Source organism: Juglans regia, chromosome 7, assembly GCF_001411555.2.
Source record: "Juglans regia cultivar Chandler chromosome 7, Walnut 2.0, whole genome shotgun sequence".
Classification (NCBI taxonomy): domain Eukaryota; kingdom Viridiplantae; phylum Streptophyta; class Magnoliopsida; order Fagales; family Juglandaceae; genus Juglans; species Juglans regia.
Window position 1 is genome coordinate 14,181,022 of NC_049907.1, and position 20,830 is coordinate 14,201,851.

Consider the following 20,830-nt stretch of genomic DNA (forward strand, 5'->3'; position numbering starts at 1 on the left):
TTTTTTTTGAATGGTATTGGGTCCTTGAACCCTTCCTTGTCTTGCTTTTTTGGCTAAATGGAGCACAAAAATGCCACAAATGTTTCATTTGACAGCAGAACTCTTGCCTTTGTTGCAACTAGTATTGGGTCCTTGAACTAATAGGTTTGAATAGTGAGATGAAAACTTTTGGTTTTAAATAAACTTATTTTTTAATATTATTATTATTTTGAGATTTAAAATTTAAAATTATTTATTATATTTTGTGTAAAAATTTAAAAAAATTATACTGTTGAGATGAGATAAGGTAAGAATTTTATGTTGCCAAACCTACCCTAAGGCCTCGTTTGGATATGCAGTTTAGATAAGATAAAATAAGATGTTTTGTTGATAATTGAATAAAATATTATTATAATATTATTTTTTTAATATTATTTTTATTTTAAGATTTGAAAATTTTGAATTATGTAATATATTTTATGCGAAAGTTAAGAAAATTTATAATGATTATATGAAATGATATAAAATAGTTTAGTTTTGTGTAATCAAACCAATCCTAAGACTACTTTTTATTTTGGTTGTTCGGTATTAATTTTAGCTTAATAAAACTAAAAAGTTGGGCAAGTTATCATGGGTTCTCTAGCCACTTGAACTGAGATGATGTGTTATAATTGATAACTCACTATTGTTGGAAATTGGTATTGTTTATTAAAAACTTTTACTCATCATTCCTTCACTATATACACATGATTTTTTATTTTATTTTTATTTTTCTTAACAAGTATATGGTGTAGTGATAACGAGTAGAAAAACTAAATTAATTTAACAGAAAAAAAAATAAAAAATAAAAAAAAATAGAATGTATAGTATATGGGATGATAAGTAATGTAGCAAAACTCTTCTATCTTCCAATGAGGTGGGCAATTTCTTTTCCTTGTGATGGTAAGCGATGTAATGATCCGGGCCGAATTAAGACCCAAGCCCACACCCTCAAAGGCCCTACCCAAGCCCACGCCCTCAAAAAAAGAGTAATGTAATGTAATGAAGTTTCCTTTAAACCCTTTAAACCCTCACTCTCGTCGATCAAATCCTTTAACCCAGTCCTCTCCTATGGCTCCGGCTTTCGTTTTCGAACCCCCAAGCGACGAAGAACTTGATCACTTCGATGCCGAAGAAGAAGAAGAAGAAGAAACAGAAGAATTAGAACAAGTAGCAAAAGAAGAAGAAGACGACGAAGACGAAGAAAAACGACAGCGGCCTTCTAATCACAAATCTCAATCTCCATGGGACTTCGGTTCCTACTCCGAATCAGTCGCCGAAGAACACGCTCGTCGCAGCACAACCTCCATCGACTTTAAGATCTCCAGAGCACTTCAAAGCCGCTCCGTTCCAATCACCAACGACGACTCCGATAACGCCGAAGACGAATCCGAGTCCGAACCCGACAAACAAGTAACTAAGCTCCTTCTCTTTTTAATCCCTCAATTCAAAATTCATGCTTTCTTTATCTATGAAAATTCGTAAACCTATTTTTTCCCCTATTATGTAGGAAGATTATAACCCCGAGGATGAAGATGATGGGGCCAGTAATGCCGGTGAGAGTAAACCTTTCTTTTCACCTTCCGAGGGAGCCTCTTTCCATGCCAATTCGTTCATGGAGCTAAATCTATCGCGCCCTCTGCTTCGGGCTTGCGAAGCCTTGGGGTACATTAAGCCCACGCCAATTCAGGTTTCTCTTACATCATCCTTTTAGTATTTTAATTTTTAATTTTTAAATATTTAAATATTGCAGTTCGTATGCTTTTATTTTATGCAATTATGGTTTTCTGAGTTTTAGGGTTTTGATTGTAGGCGGCTGTCATACCATTAGCAATGACCGGGAGAGATATCTGTGGGAGTGCAATCACTGGTTCCGGGAAGGTAAATTGTCTGAAATGCTGTAATTTCCTTCTTTTGTTTTTGGAAATAAACTATTCTACCATTACTGACATGCATGCTGCAAATCTTATACAAAGTCAATAAATGAAGTTGGGGGGTCATGAATTTAAAGTTTTTGCGTTGTGTCAATTTAGTTGGAAGTAATGGTTTTTTGCAATTGTTCCATTTCACAGACTGCTGCCTTTACGCTACCAACTTTGGAGAGGTTATTGTTCCGTCCTAAACGTGTGCCAGCGATAAGGGTTCTTATTCTTACTCCAACTCGGGAGTTGGCAGTTCAGTAAGTGCTATTACCCTGAACTTTTTTTTTTCATGCATACAGCACGCTCTTTTGTTGGAAAAGTTTTGGTATTGCTTCTTCCATTTAGGTAATGCATTGAAGTTTGAAACTTCCACTTGTGCTTCCATGCAGCGTACTACGTTTCATGCAGTACATTAATATTATTCCAGTTCAATTCTCCGTTATCTTCAATTTGTGTTGATGATTATGAAGAAGCTTTCAATTATGAATTCTGAGACACTGCTTGACATCTCAAATCCAAGCTAGGCACAATATTATATATATATATATATATATATATATATCTTCTTTTGATCGGTTAACAAAATATACATATATATATAAGCCATACCAGCATTAAATACCATCTTCAATAAAGCACTTTTGGGGAAATGGTTGTGAAGATACCATAAAGAAGGGGAGGGTTTATGGAGAGAAGTCATAGATGCCAAATATGGGAGTATGATGGGGGGATGGTGTTCTAAGGAAGTTAGAGGGACACATGGTGTGGGCTTGTGTTAAAATATTAGAGTGGGATGGGGTAGATTCACCAAGTGTTTTAGATTTGCAATTCGAAGAGGTGATAGAGTTTACTTTTGGCACGATGCTTGGTGTGGTGATAGGGCCCTAAAGCAGGTGTTTCTCATGCTATACCAGATTTCCAGCCACAAAGAGGCTGCCGTGGCTGATCTAGTGGTAATTTCTAATGGTGTTGTCCATTGGGATGTAAGATTCTCGAAAGATGCTCATGATTGGGAGTTGGATGTGCTTGCTGTTTTTTTTTACTCGCTATATGCAATATTGATGGGTAGTGAGACGGAGGATAAAATGATCTGGATTTTGAATGGAAATAACAAATTTTTGGTGTGCTCTTTCTACAAGGCTCTCTTGGGAGTTTCTAATGACCATAATTTTCCTTGGAAGGCCCTTTGGCAATGTAAAGTACTGTCTAAGATCGCTTTCTTTGTATGGACTGCATCTCTTGGGCGGATCCTCATGTCGGATAATTTGAGAAAATGTGGTGTTATCATAGCAAATTGGTGCTTCTTGTGCAAGAGTGATGGGGAATTAGTGGATCATCTTTTGTTACATTGTGAGGTGGCAATGTGTTTGTGGAATGAGATCCTCAATAGGACAGGGGTGGCTTGGGCTATGCCTAGAAAAGTTAGAGATATTCTGGGGTGTTGGACAGGAATCAGGGAGAATCCACGTATAGCGGCTGTGTGCAAAATGATCCCTCATTGCATTATGTGGTGCTTGTGGCTAGAGAGGAACAAGAGGTGCTTTGAAGACATGGAGCATTCTTTGGAGGAGCTGAAGCGATTCTTCTACAATACTTTATTTTCTTGGGCTTTGGCTATTATTTGTAATACGGACAATTTTCATGACCTGCTTGTATCTCTCACTAGTACCTAGATGTAATTAGGTTTCATGAGCTGTTTGTATACTTCTGGTGTACTTTGTTACTATCGTTATTTCAATAAAATTTACTTTTACCTATCAAAAAAAAATATATATCATCTTCAAGAAAACTTATATGGAGAATTCGATTTTTCACTAAAGGATTTGTTCCTTCATCATACCTCACTTGTAAATAAAATAGAAAAAGAAAGAAATTGTTGTTTTTACCTACCTGTTTTGATCCTAATCTATCGATTGAATTTTGATTTCATTATGCAGGGTTCACAGTATGATAGAGAAACTTGCTCAATTTACTGACATCAGATGTTGCCTGGTTGTCGGTGGACTTTCAACAAAGGTTTGATCATTAATTTCATTAATAACTTCCACCCACCTGGTGTGATGTGTGAATACATTCTCCTTTTGATTGTGATGCTTTCAGTAAAACCTTCTTTTTTTCACTTTTGCTGTTGTTATTGTAAACTCATGAAATCAAATCTATTTGAACAACCCGAATTAGATTCCAAGTATTTTTGTGTGCACATTTTCATTAAATGTTTTTTTTTTAAAAAAAAATGGAATCCTGGGTTTTATGATTATTGTTTTGTTTTTCGACTCCATTATAGGTGAAATGCAATAGCAAAACTTTAAGGGTAAAAAAGAGTACCTATGTTTACTCTTCCTCTTGTTCTTGAAATGAATGAACTTTTTATATTTACCTATCAAAAAATATTTCCCCAAAAAGAAAATATAAACATTTTAAACACAAGTATGAGGACACCATTATTGTGTCATTTATTAGAAGATGAACGACTTATTAACTGATAGTAAAAATGTGTATTTTTGTATCACTAGAACATCACACCTAGGCTTTGCTCTTGTAGATGTCCTGTGTAGTTGAACCCTCGCCTATCCTTATGATCAATAAATTCTTGTTTACCGATAAAAGAAAAAAAGAAAAATCCTATTTATAAGCCGGTGTGGATAACACATCTAGCAAAGCACTTACATGGCATGCTTTGATTTGGAAGACATTATAAAATTTGAATCTTACAAATCAAATCATGTCATTTAAATGATGTATATGGTGTGTTTTACACACTGGCTTACAAGTAGAAAAACTCTAAAAATATGTGTTTTTTCCCCGTAAGCTTTTCAGGGATATTGCAGTAATAGTATTTCTATATTAGGTGCAAGAGGCAGCCTTGAGATCAATGCCCGATATTGTTGTGGCCACACCAGGACGCATGATAGATCATTTACGCAATTCTTTATCTGTGGATTTGGACGATCTTGCAGTTCTAATCCTTGATGAGGCTGACCGCCTTCTGGAGCTTGGATTTAATGCTGAAATCCAGGAGCTGGTATCTTGTTGTCTTTTATAATCCTAAAAATTCTGAGCATAGATCTGAGTTATTTTTAGTGTTCTGATTTGTTTAATCATGAGCTCTACCCACTGATGGTTTATTAACAGGTCCGTCTATGTCCATCAAGAAGACAGACCATGCTGTTTTCAGCTACAATGACTGAAGAAGTTGACGAGCTTATCAAGCTTTCTCTGACCAAACCCTTGCGCCTCTCAGCTGACCCTTCCACGAAACGGCCTGCAACATTGACAGAGGAGTAATTCCTTGATTGAAGTTTCATTTGACCTAACTTTAATTCTCTTTTTGCTTACAATGCTATTTTCTACTTTTTTAGCTAAGATGGTTCTGGAGAGTGGTTGAACAGATAGTTAGTTATCATCTGAATCATCCTCTATAGTGTTTGTGGTAGCCTTATACTACATTTCCATCTAAATCATCAAGGTATATGACTTCTGTTTTGTAGGGTGGTTAGGATACGTCGTATGCGTGAAGTAAATCAGGAAGCAGTTCTGCTTGCATTATGCTCAAAGACTTTTACTTCCAGAGCAATCATCTTCAGGTTCTAACTACTGCTACGTTCATTTAGATTTATTGTCTTCATGTGTGAATGGTGAGTTTGATTGTTGCCTAAATTGTATCTAACTGTGAAATCTTCATGGTGGGATGAATGCATCTAAAGCTGCATAAGTATATGGTAAAATATTGTTATAAATACATATTCTTTTTCAGTCTAGTGTAGACGTTTATGTTATGACTGTGTGAGCCTGGTGAGATGGCATTGCTTTGCAGCTTCAATCAATCCTGTTTCCCCATTACATTCTTAAACTTTACAGACTTACCTTAGCTCCTGAGCTTCAATCAATTTAGGCTTATGCTCCCTTCCCTACTGATAATTTTTTTCATGATTGTTTGTCACTCCTATTGACAGCGGAACAAAACAGGCTGCACATCGGTTGAAGATTCTATTTGGATTAGCTGGTCTTAAAGCTGCTGAGCTTCACGGAAATCTTACACAAGTCCAGCGCCTTGATGTGAGTATCTTCTATGAAGTGCATTTTGTTTTTCTGAATTCGTTACATCACTCTTAAATAGAGATAATCATATTCTTATTGTACTAAAATCTTGAAGCTTGTTAGATAATGCTTTATCTTTCATGCCTATCTTTTTGGTTTTATAAATCTACATTATGGCTGCTTTGTAGGCTTTGGAACTCTTCAGAAAGCAGGAAGTTGATTTCCTGATTGCAACTGATGTAGCTGCTCGTGTGAGAACATACTCTCAAACTTGTTTATCTTCTTCTCTCTAAGAGTTCTCATGATTTCACATTTTTGTTCGATAATCTCAACTCTTTAATAAATTATTCTAGCCTTTTTCTCTTCCCTCATATGGTGGGGTAGGGTGTTAAGTTAATGGATGAATTTACAAGCCTTTGTCTTTTCCCTTCCTTTTTTCCTTTCCATGCTTTTTGCAGGCGTAAGTAAAAGCCTAAAAGATCCCAGTGGTACTAAGTTGGATAATGATAAACTTTATTGTTTTGGTGACACTATTTGTTGCTTGCCTTTCATAGGGACTTGATATCATAGGTGTTCAAACAGTTATAAATTATGCATGTCCTCGGGATGTTACCAGGTAGATTCTTAACCCTTATCAATGTTGCGATGTGATGCATAATTGGGAGCTCACTTTCTGCATCCTGGTGAAAACCATTTCAGTCTTTGTTCCTTTGTGCAGCTATGTTCATCGTGTTGGTCGTACAGCAAGAGCTGGTAGGGAAGGATATGCTGTTACATTTCTAACAGATAATGACAGATCTCTTTTGAAAGACATTGTGAGCATCGTTCTCTTCCTCATATCTTGCTGAGGATTTTATCATCTGGAAAATAAGTAGGATAATCTACTTTAGCATTTAGGAAATCTTCTTTGTTTTGTTTTTCAAAACAAAAGAGGTGGACTCCTTAGTTGTTCCAGTTAATTAGTTGGAAAACTCTCTTTTTCTCGCTCACTCTCTCTTATCTTCTTTTTTCTTCTTTCTTGATTTAAAACCTTGCTCCTTATAACTACGTCAGCTCCATATTTCTCGATTTTACAACTGGTTGTCACCTTTAATTAGTCAATCTTCTTTTTTCCCAACCATCTGAACTCCATATCAGAAGTTTTGCTCTTTATAGTTTCCTTTATATTAATTACATAATTATTCTTAAACAAATTTCCCTTATTGAGAATTTTCTTGAGGTTTTCTTCCATCCACTGGAGAGAGAGAGCAATAAAAAATTGATGCATTCAAAAAACCCTGAATAAGATTTACCTGACTTCTGATTTTGATTTGGTAGGCTAAGAGAGCTGGTTCAAAGCTGAAGAGTCGAATTGTTGCTGAGCAATCAATAACTAAGTGGTCTGAGATAATTGAGCATATGGAAGATCAAGTGGCTGCAGTTCTTCAAGAAGAGAGGTCTTAGTATTTTGGTTTTAAAACTTTTTCATCTTATTTCTCATTGGAATGCAATAATAGATTTTGAATATATACAGTGAAGAGAGAGCCCTACGAAAAGCTGAAATGGAAGCAACAAAGGTTTGTAAATTTACACGTGCTACTTTTCATTTGAAATCATTTGTATACAGTTGTACTTCCATGATAAATGAGTTGAATATTTGTATGTGATCTTTCTATTATTTTGACAAAGTCGATGTTTTGAAGCTCTGTATTCTCACTTCCAAAGTATCCCTTATATTCTGATTTTTCTTTGGTTAATTGTAATTAGTTGATCATTCAGATATCTTTTTGAGCTGACATAAGTTGGTGCACCTCTATGATTGAACAGGCTGAAAATTTGATTGCATATAAGGATGAAATTTATTCACGGCCCAAAAAGACCTGGTTTGTTACAGAAAAAGAGAAGAAGCTTGTCTCAAAGGCTGCAAAGGTTATTTATAATCACCTTTTTTTTATTATTTTTCAAAATTTTGAACAGAATTAAATTTTGCATCTTGGCTAGTACGTGACTTATTGGATAAATGGTTGGCTCATCTTTTTCCAGATTATTGACAATGGCCTTGACATGGTCAATTGAAAACCACATGCGTACTTCTCATTTGTTTTTTTTTTATTGGCACCGAGTGTCCAAGAACAAAGTCCCAACTAATCCCGGGGGTGCACAGGCCCTCGACAAGGAGTTTCCCACAAGTGCACCTCGGGTAATTCATGGGGAAGTTCCCTCAGTTCAATGGCCCCTAGAAATTATTTACACCCAAGAGGATTTGAACCTTGGACTTAGAGGGAGCTGCATAATGTCTCTGCATGATAGGTGTTGCAGTTTCAATACCACTTGATTGTTTCTGTACTCTTATAAAAAATATCGTTTCTACTTATAAAATATATATATATATATATATCGTTTCTATATGATGCAATAAAATTTTATGACCCCAGAAAACCTTCTCCCTAGTAATGTCATTTTTTACATCGCTTCTCCAAAAGGGTGCTTATACAAATAGTGTTTTGTTCTCTGCTGGATATTCAAATTCCCATGCAACCCTTGTTGGTCAGACGGTTTTACTTTTTGTATCTTGTATATTCTCCTTTACTAGGGCTTGCCCTTTTCTTTTATCTGTTGTGAAATTTTGTTATTATATATAAAGCAAAAGGGTATTCTATTTTCGAGGTTCTTCTACAGTGTGATCCTAGTGTTCGATCTCTTGCTTTCAAAGAGAGCAAAATCTGAGCACTATTTTCGTAAACTATAGCTAGCCATTTTTTATGGTGAACGTCTTTCTCCCTCTTTATTTGCTCCCTGCCCCCAGGCGTCTTTCCAAAATTTCCCTCTCTACTCTTTCTTTCCCCTTGTATCGTCTTATCTCCAGTGGAGTCCTCTCTTTCCAAACACTTCCATTTGGGTTTTAGTTTAACTGACTGAGATATGGCATCTGCAACCTTATCAACAGGCATCTTTGGAAAAAGAAAACAATCCTGGAAAAGACTTAATCAGTGTCCAACAAGCCGAAGACCTCAAGATGAAGGAAAAGAGGAAGCGAGAGCGTGAGGTGCTTATATCTTGTGTATCTGAGCTTGTTTATTTGATGATTTTTGTGAAAACTTTTGTTGATATACAACATAACTCATGCTCTTGAATGCTATATGTTGAATAGAAAAATTTGCCTCGGAAGAAGCGTCGAAAATTGGAAGCAGCTAGAGAAATGTTGGAGGATGAAAACCAAATTAACAAATTAGAAGTATGTTTCTCCTGTCTCTGTGTGTGTGTGTGTGTGTATTTGTTGATTCCCATAAATATTGAATAGTTCTCATACTTTTATCTTATTAAAAAGCAGCTTTTAGCAACACAATTATCTGGATTAACAAAAAAAGAATCAGAAGCTTTCTGGGACAAGTGGATGACTAAACCTATGTGTAGTACTATGAAGAATGTTTATAATTAGATATTATAACCTAAAGAGTAACAATTTTGCTAGATTTTTTTTTCAATTGCCATTGTCAAATTTTGGTGCAGCCTTTCGATCTGCCTGTGTTTATTATGCATGCCGGAAATTCGAAATTTATGTCAATATGATTCTTACATTGTAACATTTATAAACATTATCTATGCTACATTGGCACATGCATCCACACTCGCACAACTTTCTCTGTGATCTGTAGCCTATCTTCTGTTTCTCGGTCCTTATAACTCAATATCTGAGCTGATTTTTGTCCAAGGTTACTTCCACTCCTTTGTGTCAACACAATTGCCTTGCTTGCCCTTTTAACTGTATTATTATCAACTGCAGCTTTTTTGTTTCTCTTTTGTTATACCTTACATTTAAGTGTAGCCTGTTTTATTAAGTTTGTCATAAGGTGGCGCACACTGTCTAATTTGTAAGAACTGCAGGGTAATGGGAAAATGAATAAAGAAAATACTGGAAAGTCACTTGTCGATGTGGGTTACCGACGGGCAAAAGCAGTGAAGGCTAAAAAGAGGGCGCAAGATGCTGGCAAGATTGTGAAGAAGACCAGTAAGAAATCAAAACCTCTAACCCAAAAAACTCATTCAAGAACAGAAGAGATGCGGGAGCTATTCCAGAGTGACATGAGCGATAGAAAGCAGAACAGAAACGTCACTGCACCCAAGAAAAAACCCAAAAGTTCATTTAAGAGCAAGTCAAGGTATGATTTTAGCTTGCAAATCCTTTTCACCTTTCTAGATCAGATTTGTGTTTACTGGCATTTTTTCTTCTATATATATATATATATATATATATATATATATATATATACTAGTAAGATGTTACATGCCTGAGGCACGAATGCACAGTTTAAAGCACTAATATATTTTATTAAAATAAAAATAAAATACATATATCTTATTATTTTATTACTAATATATATCTTAAAAGCTATTAAAAGATAGGCTATTTGTAAATTATTATAATGTTTTCCTATTATAATGAATACGAAAAGATAAATCTACATAAAATTTTTTTTTTTTAAGAACTATGTTATGTTCTAGCTCTAGTTTATATTTTAATTGAGGACTATGTTTAAATGCTTATGTAGTGGAGCCGTTGCCATGTATCTTCGCCCATTATTTGGCATCTTACGTATACTTACCGTACTTGTATTCTATGTATTGTCGGGGAATTTGAATTGATATATGATAATGCCACCAATGCTTGCTGCATGGGAAAACTCACTGTTATTCAATTTCTTTCTCCAGGTACAAGCGCAAGTAGGAAAATATCAAGTCGGTGGCTAAGATTTCCTATGACATAACCTCTGCGAAGGAATGGACGGACTTTCTATGGAATTTTCATTTGGGCATTTATTATCATCAATTTTGTTTGTTTTATAAATTATTAGGATGTAACGTCTAGTGTAACATTAGCAGTAAAGAAAAGGTTGAGGTTTCCAAATATTTTATGAAACTGAAGATTTATTTTGTTCTCCCTGCAATATAAGTCTAGACCTATGCTAAATCGAAGATAGGACTGTACATCTGGGTTTCGGCAGGTAGATCTGGGGTTTTAAAATCGGGTAGATCTGGGATTTTAAAATCGGGTCGGAATCTGGATTGAAATTGGTGTACCTTTTTTTGTTTTTAAAATTAAAACTTACATGTTATGAATATTTTTTTTAAAAAAATATATTAGTGTAGCATTTAAATTCTATTTATTTAATTTTTTAAAATAAAATTGTTTATAAAATAACATACATTGTTGATATGAAAATCACATATTACATTGTTTATATGCATTTTGAATTTCAATGAAATGATCGTTATCTATTAGCATTAGGACGGATCTTTAATTTCCAAGAATCTCATTTAGTAAATAATTTTAGCATTATGTTACTTTCATAGTCCATCATTCCCAAGATCAAGTACAGGTACCTATGTCCCTTCCTTCCTTTGCTACGCATGTAATGCTTAAAAGAAAATTAATAAGAGCAACAGGTCAAAGTCTATCTTCATGTTATTTGACCACAAATAAAAAATTATGTGGAGAAGAGAAAAAAAAAATCATAAAATAAATGATAACATAATATACATTTTTCTTTTGAAACTCGGTACCCGAATCGGTGTATCCGGATTTTTCTATGCAGTACCAGCCTGGTTTATTCCGTCCGGGTTCCGGACCAGGGCTAAGATGAACAGTCCTAATTGTAGACCAGAATTTTCGCCTGGATCCCAACCAGGAGAACTGTCAATTAGGTGCCGCAGATGAAACTCGCGTTCCATGCTGTTTCCAGCATATCCAAACGTGAAATTTCCAGGCCCCGTGTCCAGAAATTTCTAGCAATTAAGATCGGGACAGATAAACTATTGAGAAAAGCCATACGCCAGTGGATGTAGAATACTAGAAGTTAGAACCACTACGGTGTAGTAAACAAACATTTCCTGACTTGCGGTACACGAAAATTCAATAAGACGTATTTCCATTGTCCGTGTTTGACGAGGTCATTGAGACCTGGCTCGGATAGTAAGTTACCTTTTTGGATGTAGAAATGAATTCAATTAAATTATAAATATTAATATTTTATAAATTTTATTGAGATGGATTTAATTTTTAAAAAATGATAAAGTTATTAATAACTAATTACAACTATGTAATAAAACAAAATTATTTTAAATTTGATTTTTACTTTTACTTTGATTTGATGGGTTTAAATATAGAACAATGCTATGGTACCTACCAAATGTGCACACTAGTATAAATCAGTTTTTTTATTTTTCTTTTATCATTTTTTAAACATCTTTAACCATTAAGAAAATATATATATATTCATTAATAATCACTTCTTTAATCATTAAAATATATATATATGAGTGGACACATTTGGTAGGCATATTTGATAGTTATACTATCATTTTTCTTAAATATAATAAAAAATATTATTATTTTTAAAGTTGTGAATGAGTTGTTAGCCTATCACTACCCTAAATTTTTTAGGTTGAAATGTATAAAATAGATTGAGATGAGTTTAACTTTTTATGAAAAATGGACAATGTAGTGAGTTCCATCAATAATTAGTTTGAGATGAGTTGAATTTGGTTGAACAACTAAAAATAGCCTAGAGTCTTCTATCCTATATTATCTATAATCTCATCCCATATCATTTCAACATCCAAAAACTATAAATACAAATAATTTTCAATTCCAAATCTTCAGCTTTTTCATCTAACCATTACATAATCATTTTACACATAGATTATATTCTACAAGATGAAATAGATAATTAGCAACGTTTTTATACCACCCTCATTCCAAATTAAATTGGAATTAATTCATGCACCACCCCACCCAAATAATGAATTAGAAAAACTCACATGCCCACACTATAACCTTCATAAACACGCGAATCCAACTTCTCAAATGGAGAAAAGTACACTCAACAAATAAGTTTTGAACTGGATCTGTTTGGAGAGCGAGAGAGGGAGAGAGACCAAAATTGAAAATGCTTCTTCTGGAGAATGAGAAATACCACTGCTGCTTTCGTTGAGCTCACGACCTCATTTTGGAGAAAGGGCTTCTTAAGACCAAGATTGAAAGAGCTTCTTCTAGAGAAATATTGTAAACTGGATCTGTTCAAATAGAGAGAGAGAGAGAGAGAGAGTGCGCTGAAAAATATTGTAAATTGTATCTGTTTGGATAGAAAGAAAGTGCGAGAAAGGGAGAGATACAAGACTGAAAGAAGGTTTTATGGAGAATGAGAAAGAAATGCTCTCAGTGTGCACCATGGTAAATTAAGTGAGTCTCCTATGTTCCCCTTTTTTATTGGCTAGTGTAATTTTAAAGTTTACACTGATTCTAACTTGAAGGTTTTCTTTTAAAATAACCGAAAACTATGCCATGCACTGCTAGTAACCCATCACAATAATAAGAAGTTAATATCAAGGTAGTATGTAGGTTAAAAATGGCTAAATAGGACATGGATACTCCAATGCGAATACTCGTATTTTTTCATGTAATAACTAATTCAGGACCATTGATGTAAATTATTGAAAAATAATAATTATGTTTTTTAGGAATTTTGTAGATGACCGACCATCATCCACATTGATGTAAATAAATGTTAATTTTATAAGTCCACCGAGGTGGTAGCTTAGTTGGTACGAGCTTGTATTTGATAGTTTCGAAATCAAAAGTTCTAGTCAGGACATAAATTAAAACTACTTGTAGTAATAAAGCCTGACTTTTGGACTATGAGATGGGATTTTGAACAGCCTGGATATTTTAGGGATGTTGTGGTGACAACCTCACACTTGAGGTAGTAGCTATGGCTAAAACTGAACATTTCACAATGGGAAAAGACTCCTATAGTCACGTCCAGTGAGGATTGCTACGCTGGTCGTACCCGTCTCCTCTTTTTAAAAAAGTTTTAATTTTATAAATTACTTTATAAAAATATTTTTATTTAAAATATAGTTATATAAAAAATTATAAAAAAAATTATATGTCTATTACTTTTCTTAATCTATTCGTCTTGAAAAAGTCTTCTTACAAGCAATTCCGCACACCAAATTACACACCAATATTAAATGTAAGACATTCGTTTAATGAAACAATACGAATTAAAAATTAAAATGATTTCGTGAGATAAAAAACCTTATTTTTCTCTCAAAAATTATTTTATTTTATTTTTTTATAATAAAAAAAACTATGCAATTGTGTGAGATCCTCGGTAGCTATATTGCTATAACAGGGTCCCTTTGGAAAATGTTATGTTGCCAAGAATTGTTACCGACGCCTGACTCATCCAACATGGCATGCCACGCAACCCCAATATTTAAAAAAAAGTTCACGCCAGCGAGCAACGCTGGATGTACAGCTTGTTATAAATTTTTTGTTTTTTGTTTTTTGTTTTTATTTTGATTTTATATTATATATATTTTTAATATTTTTAATCATTAAAAAATTAAAAAAAAACACTATTTTATTAATAGTCACTTTTTTAGTTATTAAGTAAAAATTAAAAACTAAAAAAATTAAAATATATGAGCAATAAGATTGAGCGTTAAGTTAGAGGAATTCTACCAGTTTTTTCTTTACAAAAAACAAAATGGAACTTGAATCCTGCTTTTCTCCTCATTTGAAACCCTAACCTTACGAAACATCACTTGTTGCTCGGCTCCCCACCCTCCCTCCCTCTCGTGATCGGTGATAATCGATCCCCTCCCTCCCGTCCAAGTGACAAAGTTAACCGATTCGTGCAATCGGCGAGCAGATCTAGACCTCCAACAGGTGATATTCCCTTCTTCCCTTTGTGTGTTTATTCTTCTTTATTTCTTCGTGGTGGTTTTTGTTGGCTATGAAAATTGTGATATTTCTCTGTTTTGGAGCATATATATACTTCTAGAAAAAAAATCACTTCTCTAGTAATCTGATTGTGTGCAATGTTATACGTTATTTTAAATCTATTAGTGTATTACAATGAATCTATTTGTAGTGAGATTGTTTATTGTATTCCATTAACTATACCGTTCATTTATGAATAGTAATGTATGAGTCATGCAGTAGCAAAACTCAAGCTCAAAAAAGTCAAGACTTGAGTGCCCAATATGTTACTGTGGTATTAAAGTATATCAAAGAACTGTCCATGCACCTATAAAAAAAAATAAAAAAAAAACAACTGTCCATGCTAAGGAAAATGAAGGACGGTGATTTTTTGGATGCTAAAACTATATGATGAAAAATTATCTTCTTACTCCTATTTCATTTGTGTTTGTTGTCTTGTATGCTAATATGCATCGTGTCAATTTTGCAGGCTGGGCATTAGGAATGGATATACAAATCACTCAACATCAACTAAAAACTGAAGTTGAAAGGCATAAGAGAAAGCTTGAGAATACTAGTTACGTAATTAGACTAGATACTAGTTACATACTTACAATTTCACTGTGATGGTTTTTTTTTTGGATTACTTATATCCACTTGTTGATTCAAAGGAAAATATTTGTAATTTAATGCTACGATAAAATTAGGAAACTAGTCTTTGATGTGTAAAATATTTTAGTTCTTCGGTATGGGCATTTGTATGTAGTCAAGATTCGGGAGTAATTGATTCAATGAGATGTTTTTTTTTTTTTTTATCATCTATCCATTGATGCTATGATATTTTCATGTTCAAGTAATTGGATTCTTTGTGGAGGCAAATTCCATGTTTCATTTCCTGTATGTTTTGCTATACCTTATTTAGTTTTTTTCGGAGCTTCACTCTCACAATACACATAGCTCCTGTATTGGTACGTAAAGATGCTGCAAATTTGGGTGTTTTTCTTATTGCATTTTAAATGAAATTTGAATAAAATATTATTTTTTAATATTATTATTATTTTAAAATTTGAAAAAGTTAAATTGAAATTTAAAAAAATTAAATTGTTTATTATATTTTGTGTAAAAGTTTGAAAAAGTTATAATGATAATATGAGATGAGATAATTTCTCAATCCAAATGGCCTCTAAATCAATTGTACTATTTGACAATAACCCTCACAATAGTTCAAGGTTCATACCATAAGTGATCCAAATGACCAAATCAGAGTTTGAGACTGCGTTTGGATGTTAAATTGAGTTAAGTTAAATTAAGATAAAAGTTAAAAATTAAATAAAATATTTTTAAAATATTATTTTTTAATATTATTATTAATTTTGAGATTTGAAAAAATTGAATTATTTATTATATTTTGTTCATTATACATTTGGGAAAAGTATATAACTGGTAGTATTCTTGTTGAACCATCAAAATAAACCTGTACAAGTATATTTTGCGTTCACAACCTAAAAATGACTCATTTAGAAAGGGAAAAAAAGGTCATCCATTCTCCAGAAAAAGCGTCATAAAAATGACTCATGCTAGTGTTATCATGTACAAACACCTTTAACAAAAATTATTTACAGAAGCATTCATTGTCTTTCCAACAACGCCTATCATCAATTTCAACTATTGAAACACAATCAGCACCAAAACTTTCACCAAAATATTGCATTAATGGAACTAGCTGCTCCAAGCATGTTGTCCACATCAATCTCCACCAAAACATAGCAATCTCTGCCAAAACATAGTCACCTCCATCAATGGAACTCTAGCTTCAATTGCTCTAGCTGATTGATCAATTTCACACAATTGCTCTCAGTCTTTGCAGCATTTGAACACAATTCATAGAAGCAATTTTGAATCCTATCGTACCTTTGTCCCTCGGGGTTGCTAGTTGCCTCATAACTACTTTTGACAAAGTTGTATTTTCGTTTTATATCCTTCCTCCACCGATCCAAAATGTATTTTGATGGTACTGTACTCTTGCCTAATTGAGTCAGGATACGAAGAGCGTGTCTGCATAATATGCCCCTAAACTCAAACAACTTGCAACTGCAATTAACTTCCAGGAGATCTTCATCTAGTTTGACAATGTAGTTTGCACGTTTTATTAATTCATCACTCACTTGAACCTCATCGGCAACTATGTACGTATATTTTCCACCCTCGCATTCCAAAAGCGATGTAGTCAAATATAAAAATCCTCGCAATTCGTCTTGTACTTCTTTAAATTTGGCAATTGTGTATGCTTTTTGAAACTGCTTCTCAAGAGGATAGTGACTGATACAAGGAATCTCGGTGTTAAATGAATTGAAGTCAGCAACAGCTTCATTCTCTACCTTTCTCCTAAGGGCTGAATCATATTGATCAACAAATTGTTTTAGAGTAGTCCTGGAGTTAACGTAGTTATCGAAAAATGCATTAATGCCTTCACTCCGTTGTGCAATTGACATTCCAGCCCAAAATGTGTCTCTAATGTAGGCTGGCACCCAAAAATGTCTATCACTATATAGTGATCCCAACCATGCATTCTCATGAAGATCATAAGTATTGAGCAAATCGCACCAACGTTCTTCAAACTCCTGCTCACTTAAAGAGTCATACACGCACTTCTGTAGAGTACTCTTGATCTCTTCATATCGAGAATGTGATCCAAACTTCTTAGGAAGCTTTTTCATTATGTGCCACAAGCAGAAGCGATGCCTCGACGTTGGAAACACCCTCGAAATTGCAAGTTGTATTGCCTTATCTTGGTCTGTAATGATTGCATTTGGTGGTTGGTCATTCATACAGTTCAACCATGATTCAAACAACCACTTAAAAGTATGTGTGTCCTCATTGGATATCAATCCACACCCAAATAACATTGACTGACCATGATGGTTCACACCCACAAACGGTGCAAAAGGCATATTGTAGGCATTAGTCAAGTATGTTGTGTCAAATGTAATCACATCCCTGAATGATTGATACGCTGCTCTACTTCGGGCATCTGCCCAAAACACATTCTTTAACTTAAGATCATCGTCCACGTCCATCTCATAGTAAAAATCTGGATTTTTTTTTTGCATTTGTCGAAAGTAGTTACATAAAGCTTCAGCACCTCCAATTCCGAGGCGAAGTTGTCGTTCTTTGTCAATATAGTTTCGACACTCCTCCACAAACGGCACATTCTTGTACCCCCCGGCTTCAACAACTAGAGACTTGAAGTTTTTTTTCATTCGTATTCCTGCCTCATCATTTATTTTAAACCTCTTAGACACACGAGCATCAACCTTCTTAAAGCATCTGAAATGTCTTGCCTTTTCCGGACTACAAACATGTGTGTGATCCAAGTTTACTTTAGACAAGGTATATCCACCTTCATCATTCAGTGTCGCATTAATCCTAGCCATACACCCTATCTTCTCTGTTTGTCTTGGCTTGAGAATATTGGCAGCCTTACTCTTTGATGTGCCTTGTCGTGCACATACTAAGGTAAACCATCTGACATTCCCATCATCTCCTTGTTTAGAATTCCTTTTACACACCCCAAACCCCTTCTGCTTACCATACTTCATATAGTAAGACCAAACTTCTTCTGCAGATGAAAATGTCATTCCAACCTTAGGTTCTTCAATAGTTTCATTGTCATCTTGCTCATTATCAACCCCTACCTCGTCATACTGATTATCCGAGAGATCCATCTCGGAATCTATTGCAAGTCTAGCCTTTGAACTGTGTAAGAAGATCCTATCACTCAAAACAAAGTCAAAGTCACCAATAATTTCAACTTCAAAGCATTTATGTGTTGAAGAAATAAATGATAAAAAAGGCGCACACAAACACACACAGATATATATATATAAAATTGACCCATACAAAATTTTGGACGCCATCATTCCAAGTTGAGAAATTTTAGTTGTTTCATCTCGTACTTTTAGCCGTGGTGAACTAAATCATGAGGGGTAGTTGGCAATTAGGGAAGCAGAGTTAATTATGTACGAGAAAAAAGCACATTGAATGCAGCTTGCTTACCTCTAGCAGCTTTTCTCTTCAAAAACTGATCTAAACTTGAATATTAATGGAGACCATGTTCAAAGTTGTTTACTGATATTGGGGCAACAAAATCCTCAAAATTCCAATTTTGTGGGCTCTTCTTTTTTCTTTCTGTTAATTAGCTCATAATTCATTTTGAACAAACCGAGCATGTTTACAATTGGGTTGATTTTGAAAGAACCTGAGTATGAGTATGACCAACTGTGTGAATGAGTATTCCAGTGCATGAGCATGCAGGCCTAAGTATTCTTTCAACTTTCTGTAAAGATCCATGTACATGGTGGTCTTAAGTCCTCTAGTGCAAAAGATTATTGTAGCTAGGTTATCCCTACATACATACATACATACATGTATATATATATATCAATCAAACTTTATCATTCTTTCTTTTTGCTAATCAGTTAAAATCTCACCAACAAGTTGACTGACACCCTATTGTGTTACAAAGTGTTGGCGTCTGATTTTCAAATCTCAACAGAGACAATAACTTCTGTCACTAAAATGACACCACCACCATTAGATAAACAAAAAAAGAAAACTGTGGTCCAAAAACATTTGGTGCAGCTGCAAAGGGAGTAACAGAAGTGTCTCTGCACACAAAAATGTAACTCAAGGAATCCGTGTTCAAAGAATTTCTAAATCAATCAATTCGTGTTCAATCAATAGACTCAAAGCATCAACATTCCCAAGGAGATTAAAAAAGGGTCCTGCTACAGGGACCTACAGGGACCGATAGCATTCGTGTTCAAGCAAGGAATTTCTAACTGCCCGAATTCGTGTTCAACTTAAAATTTCTAAATCAAAAAATTCGTGTTCAACTTAGAATTTCTAAATAAAAAAATGTAAACAAAAAATGGAGGAAAAGAAGATCTACCGCTCGGACTCGTGAGGGGAGCGAGGGAGGGGGCAGGGGAGCCAGCTGGTAACGAAGATCTTCGCGGGAAATGAAGTTCTGCCGCGCAGAGGAAGGATGGCTGGCGCCGGACTCACTGATAGTGACGGAGGGAGGGATGAGGGAGAGGTTTTAGGGTTAGGGTTACGTACAGATTGGGCGTGTCCGTGTATCGGGCACTGCCATCAGATCATACCATTTTCGTATTTTTCGTTTTGTTTTAGGGTTTGTTTGTAAAAGAATTTCATTTCAAAATTGTCCTTTCGACTCGTATTATTTTCTTCTTAAATATTATTTAAATATAAATATTTTTAAATTAATTATTAATTATTAATTTTTAAATAAAAATAATTTAATTTTTAAATAATTAATATTAAAAATTAATATTCTAACACTATATTTTTTTAATATTTTTTACTTAAATTTTTTTCTTTTACATTTTAAAATTTTATAAAATATTTTATTATTATTTCACTATATAATTATTATTTACAAATTATTTTATTCCTATTTATAGAATTCAACTCTACTCCTAAGATCACTTTCATTGGATTAGTTAAAGTTAAAAGATATTTTTTATGAATGTAAGAGAAATTTGACTTTTAACTATTTTATTCACATAAATATCTACATTGGAATAGCTATTTTTTTATTATATAATAATAAAATAATATAAGATGAATTTGATTTTAATTATTCACATCAAATCTTCACATTAGATTATATATTTAATTATTATATAGTAATGAATAATTAACAATTGTTTAATGCGAAATACATACCTTCATGGTGCATTTTAAATACTATAAATAATTTCATTGATTAATATGTTAAAAAAAACATATTAAATCAACAAAGAAACAAAGATAACAAAATAACACATGAAATGAAAAAATACCATAAAAAGAGAACATATAAAAAGCATAGATCGATATTACATATCAAAATTTATAAAATAAAATATTTCTCAAAATTAATTTACTATTAATAAGTATCCACTAAACATTACAAGCAGTGACCAGAAGAAAAAGGAATATATATATATAATATATAAAAAGGCACTTACAAGTCTTGAAATGAACAGTGAAGAGTCTTTTATATATTTAGATCTCTTGATAAGGAGGATAATTCCTGTCT

The 20,830-nt window shown here is 33.8% G+C and overlaps 2 protein-coding genes across 3 annotated transcripts; one reads left to right on the forward strand and one right to left on the reverse strand.

Moving 5' to 3' along the window:
- Window positions 1–1,046: 1,046 nt before the first annotated feature.
- Window positions 1,047–10,931, forward strand: LOC109013837 (DEAD-box ATP-dependent RNA helicase 28-like). The gene is made up of 19 exons (XM_018996052.2): window positions 1,047–1,431; window positions 1,529–1,708; window positions 1,831–1,899; window positions 2,091–2,197; window positions 3,878–3,956; window positions 4,789–4,962; window positions 5,073–5,221; window positions 5,429–5,524; window positions 5,894–5,996; window positions 6,167–6,229; window positions 6,533–6,594; window positions 6,697–6,793; window positions 7,296–7,414; window positions 7,492–7,534; window positions 7,785–7,886; window positions 8,905–9,003; window positions 9,109–9,192; window positions 9,843–10,117; window positions 10,668–10,931. Exons 1-19 carry the CDS (start codon window positions 1,090–1,092, stop codon window positions 10,681–10,683), a joined length of 2,259 nt encoding a protein of 752 aa, XP_018851597.2. The 5' UTR covers window positions 1,047–1,089; the 3' UTR covers window positions 10,684–10,931.
- Window positions 10,932–16,240: 5,309 nt separating this feature from the next.
- LOC108983271 (protein FAR1-RELATED SEQUENCE 5-like) lies at window positions 16,241–19,910 on the reverse strand. 2 transcript variants are annotated; one of them, XM_035692563.1, is made up of 3 exons: window positions 19,676–19,900; window positions 18,209–18,495; window positions 16,241–18,160 (listed from the first exon to the last, which is right to left on the reverse strand). In XM_035692563.1, the coding sequence occupies exons 2-3, from the start codon at window positions 18,447–18,449 to the stop codon at window positions 16,521–16,523; spliced, it is 1,881 nt and encodes a 626-aa protein (XP_035548456.1). In that variant the 5' UTR covers window positions 18,450–18,495; window positions 19,676–19,900; the 3' UTR covers window positions 16,241–16,520. The 2 variants fall into 2 exon arrangements, with proteins under 2 accessions (XP_035548456.1, XP_018810400.1); XM_018954855.2 differs by having other exon boundaries at window positions 16,241–18,495; window positions 19,676–19,910.
- Between the last annotated feature and the right edge of the window lie 920 nt (window positions 19,911–20,830).

Bases quoted from the DNA above. Each gene is read 5' to 3' on its own strand.
- LOC109013837 (XM_018996052.2), top strand. From the start codon at position 1,090: ATGGCTCCGGCTTTCGTTTTCGAACCCCCAAGCGACGAAGAACTTGAT. The intron at 2,198-3,877 runs GTAAGTGCTATT...TTCATTATGCAG, and splicing joins ACTCGGGAGTTGGCAGTTCA to GGTTCACAGTATGATAGAGA. The intron at 7,887-8,904 runs GTTATTTATAAT...CCTTATCAACAG, and splicing joins TTGTCTCAAAGGCTGCAAAG to GCATCTTTGGAAAAAGAAAA.
- LOC108983271 (XM_018954855.2), bottom strand. From the start codon at position 18,449: ATGGATCTCTCGGATAATCAGTATGACGAGGTAGGGGTTGATAATGAG.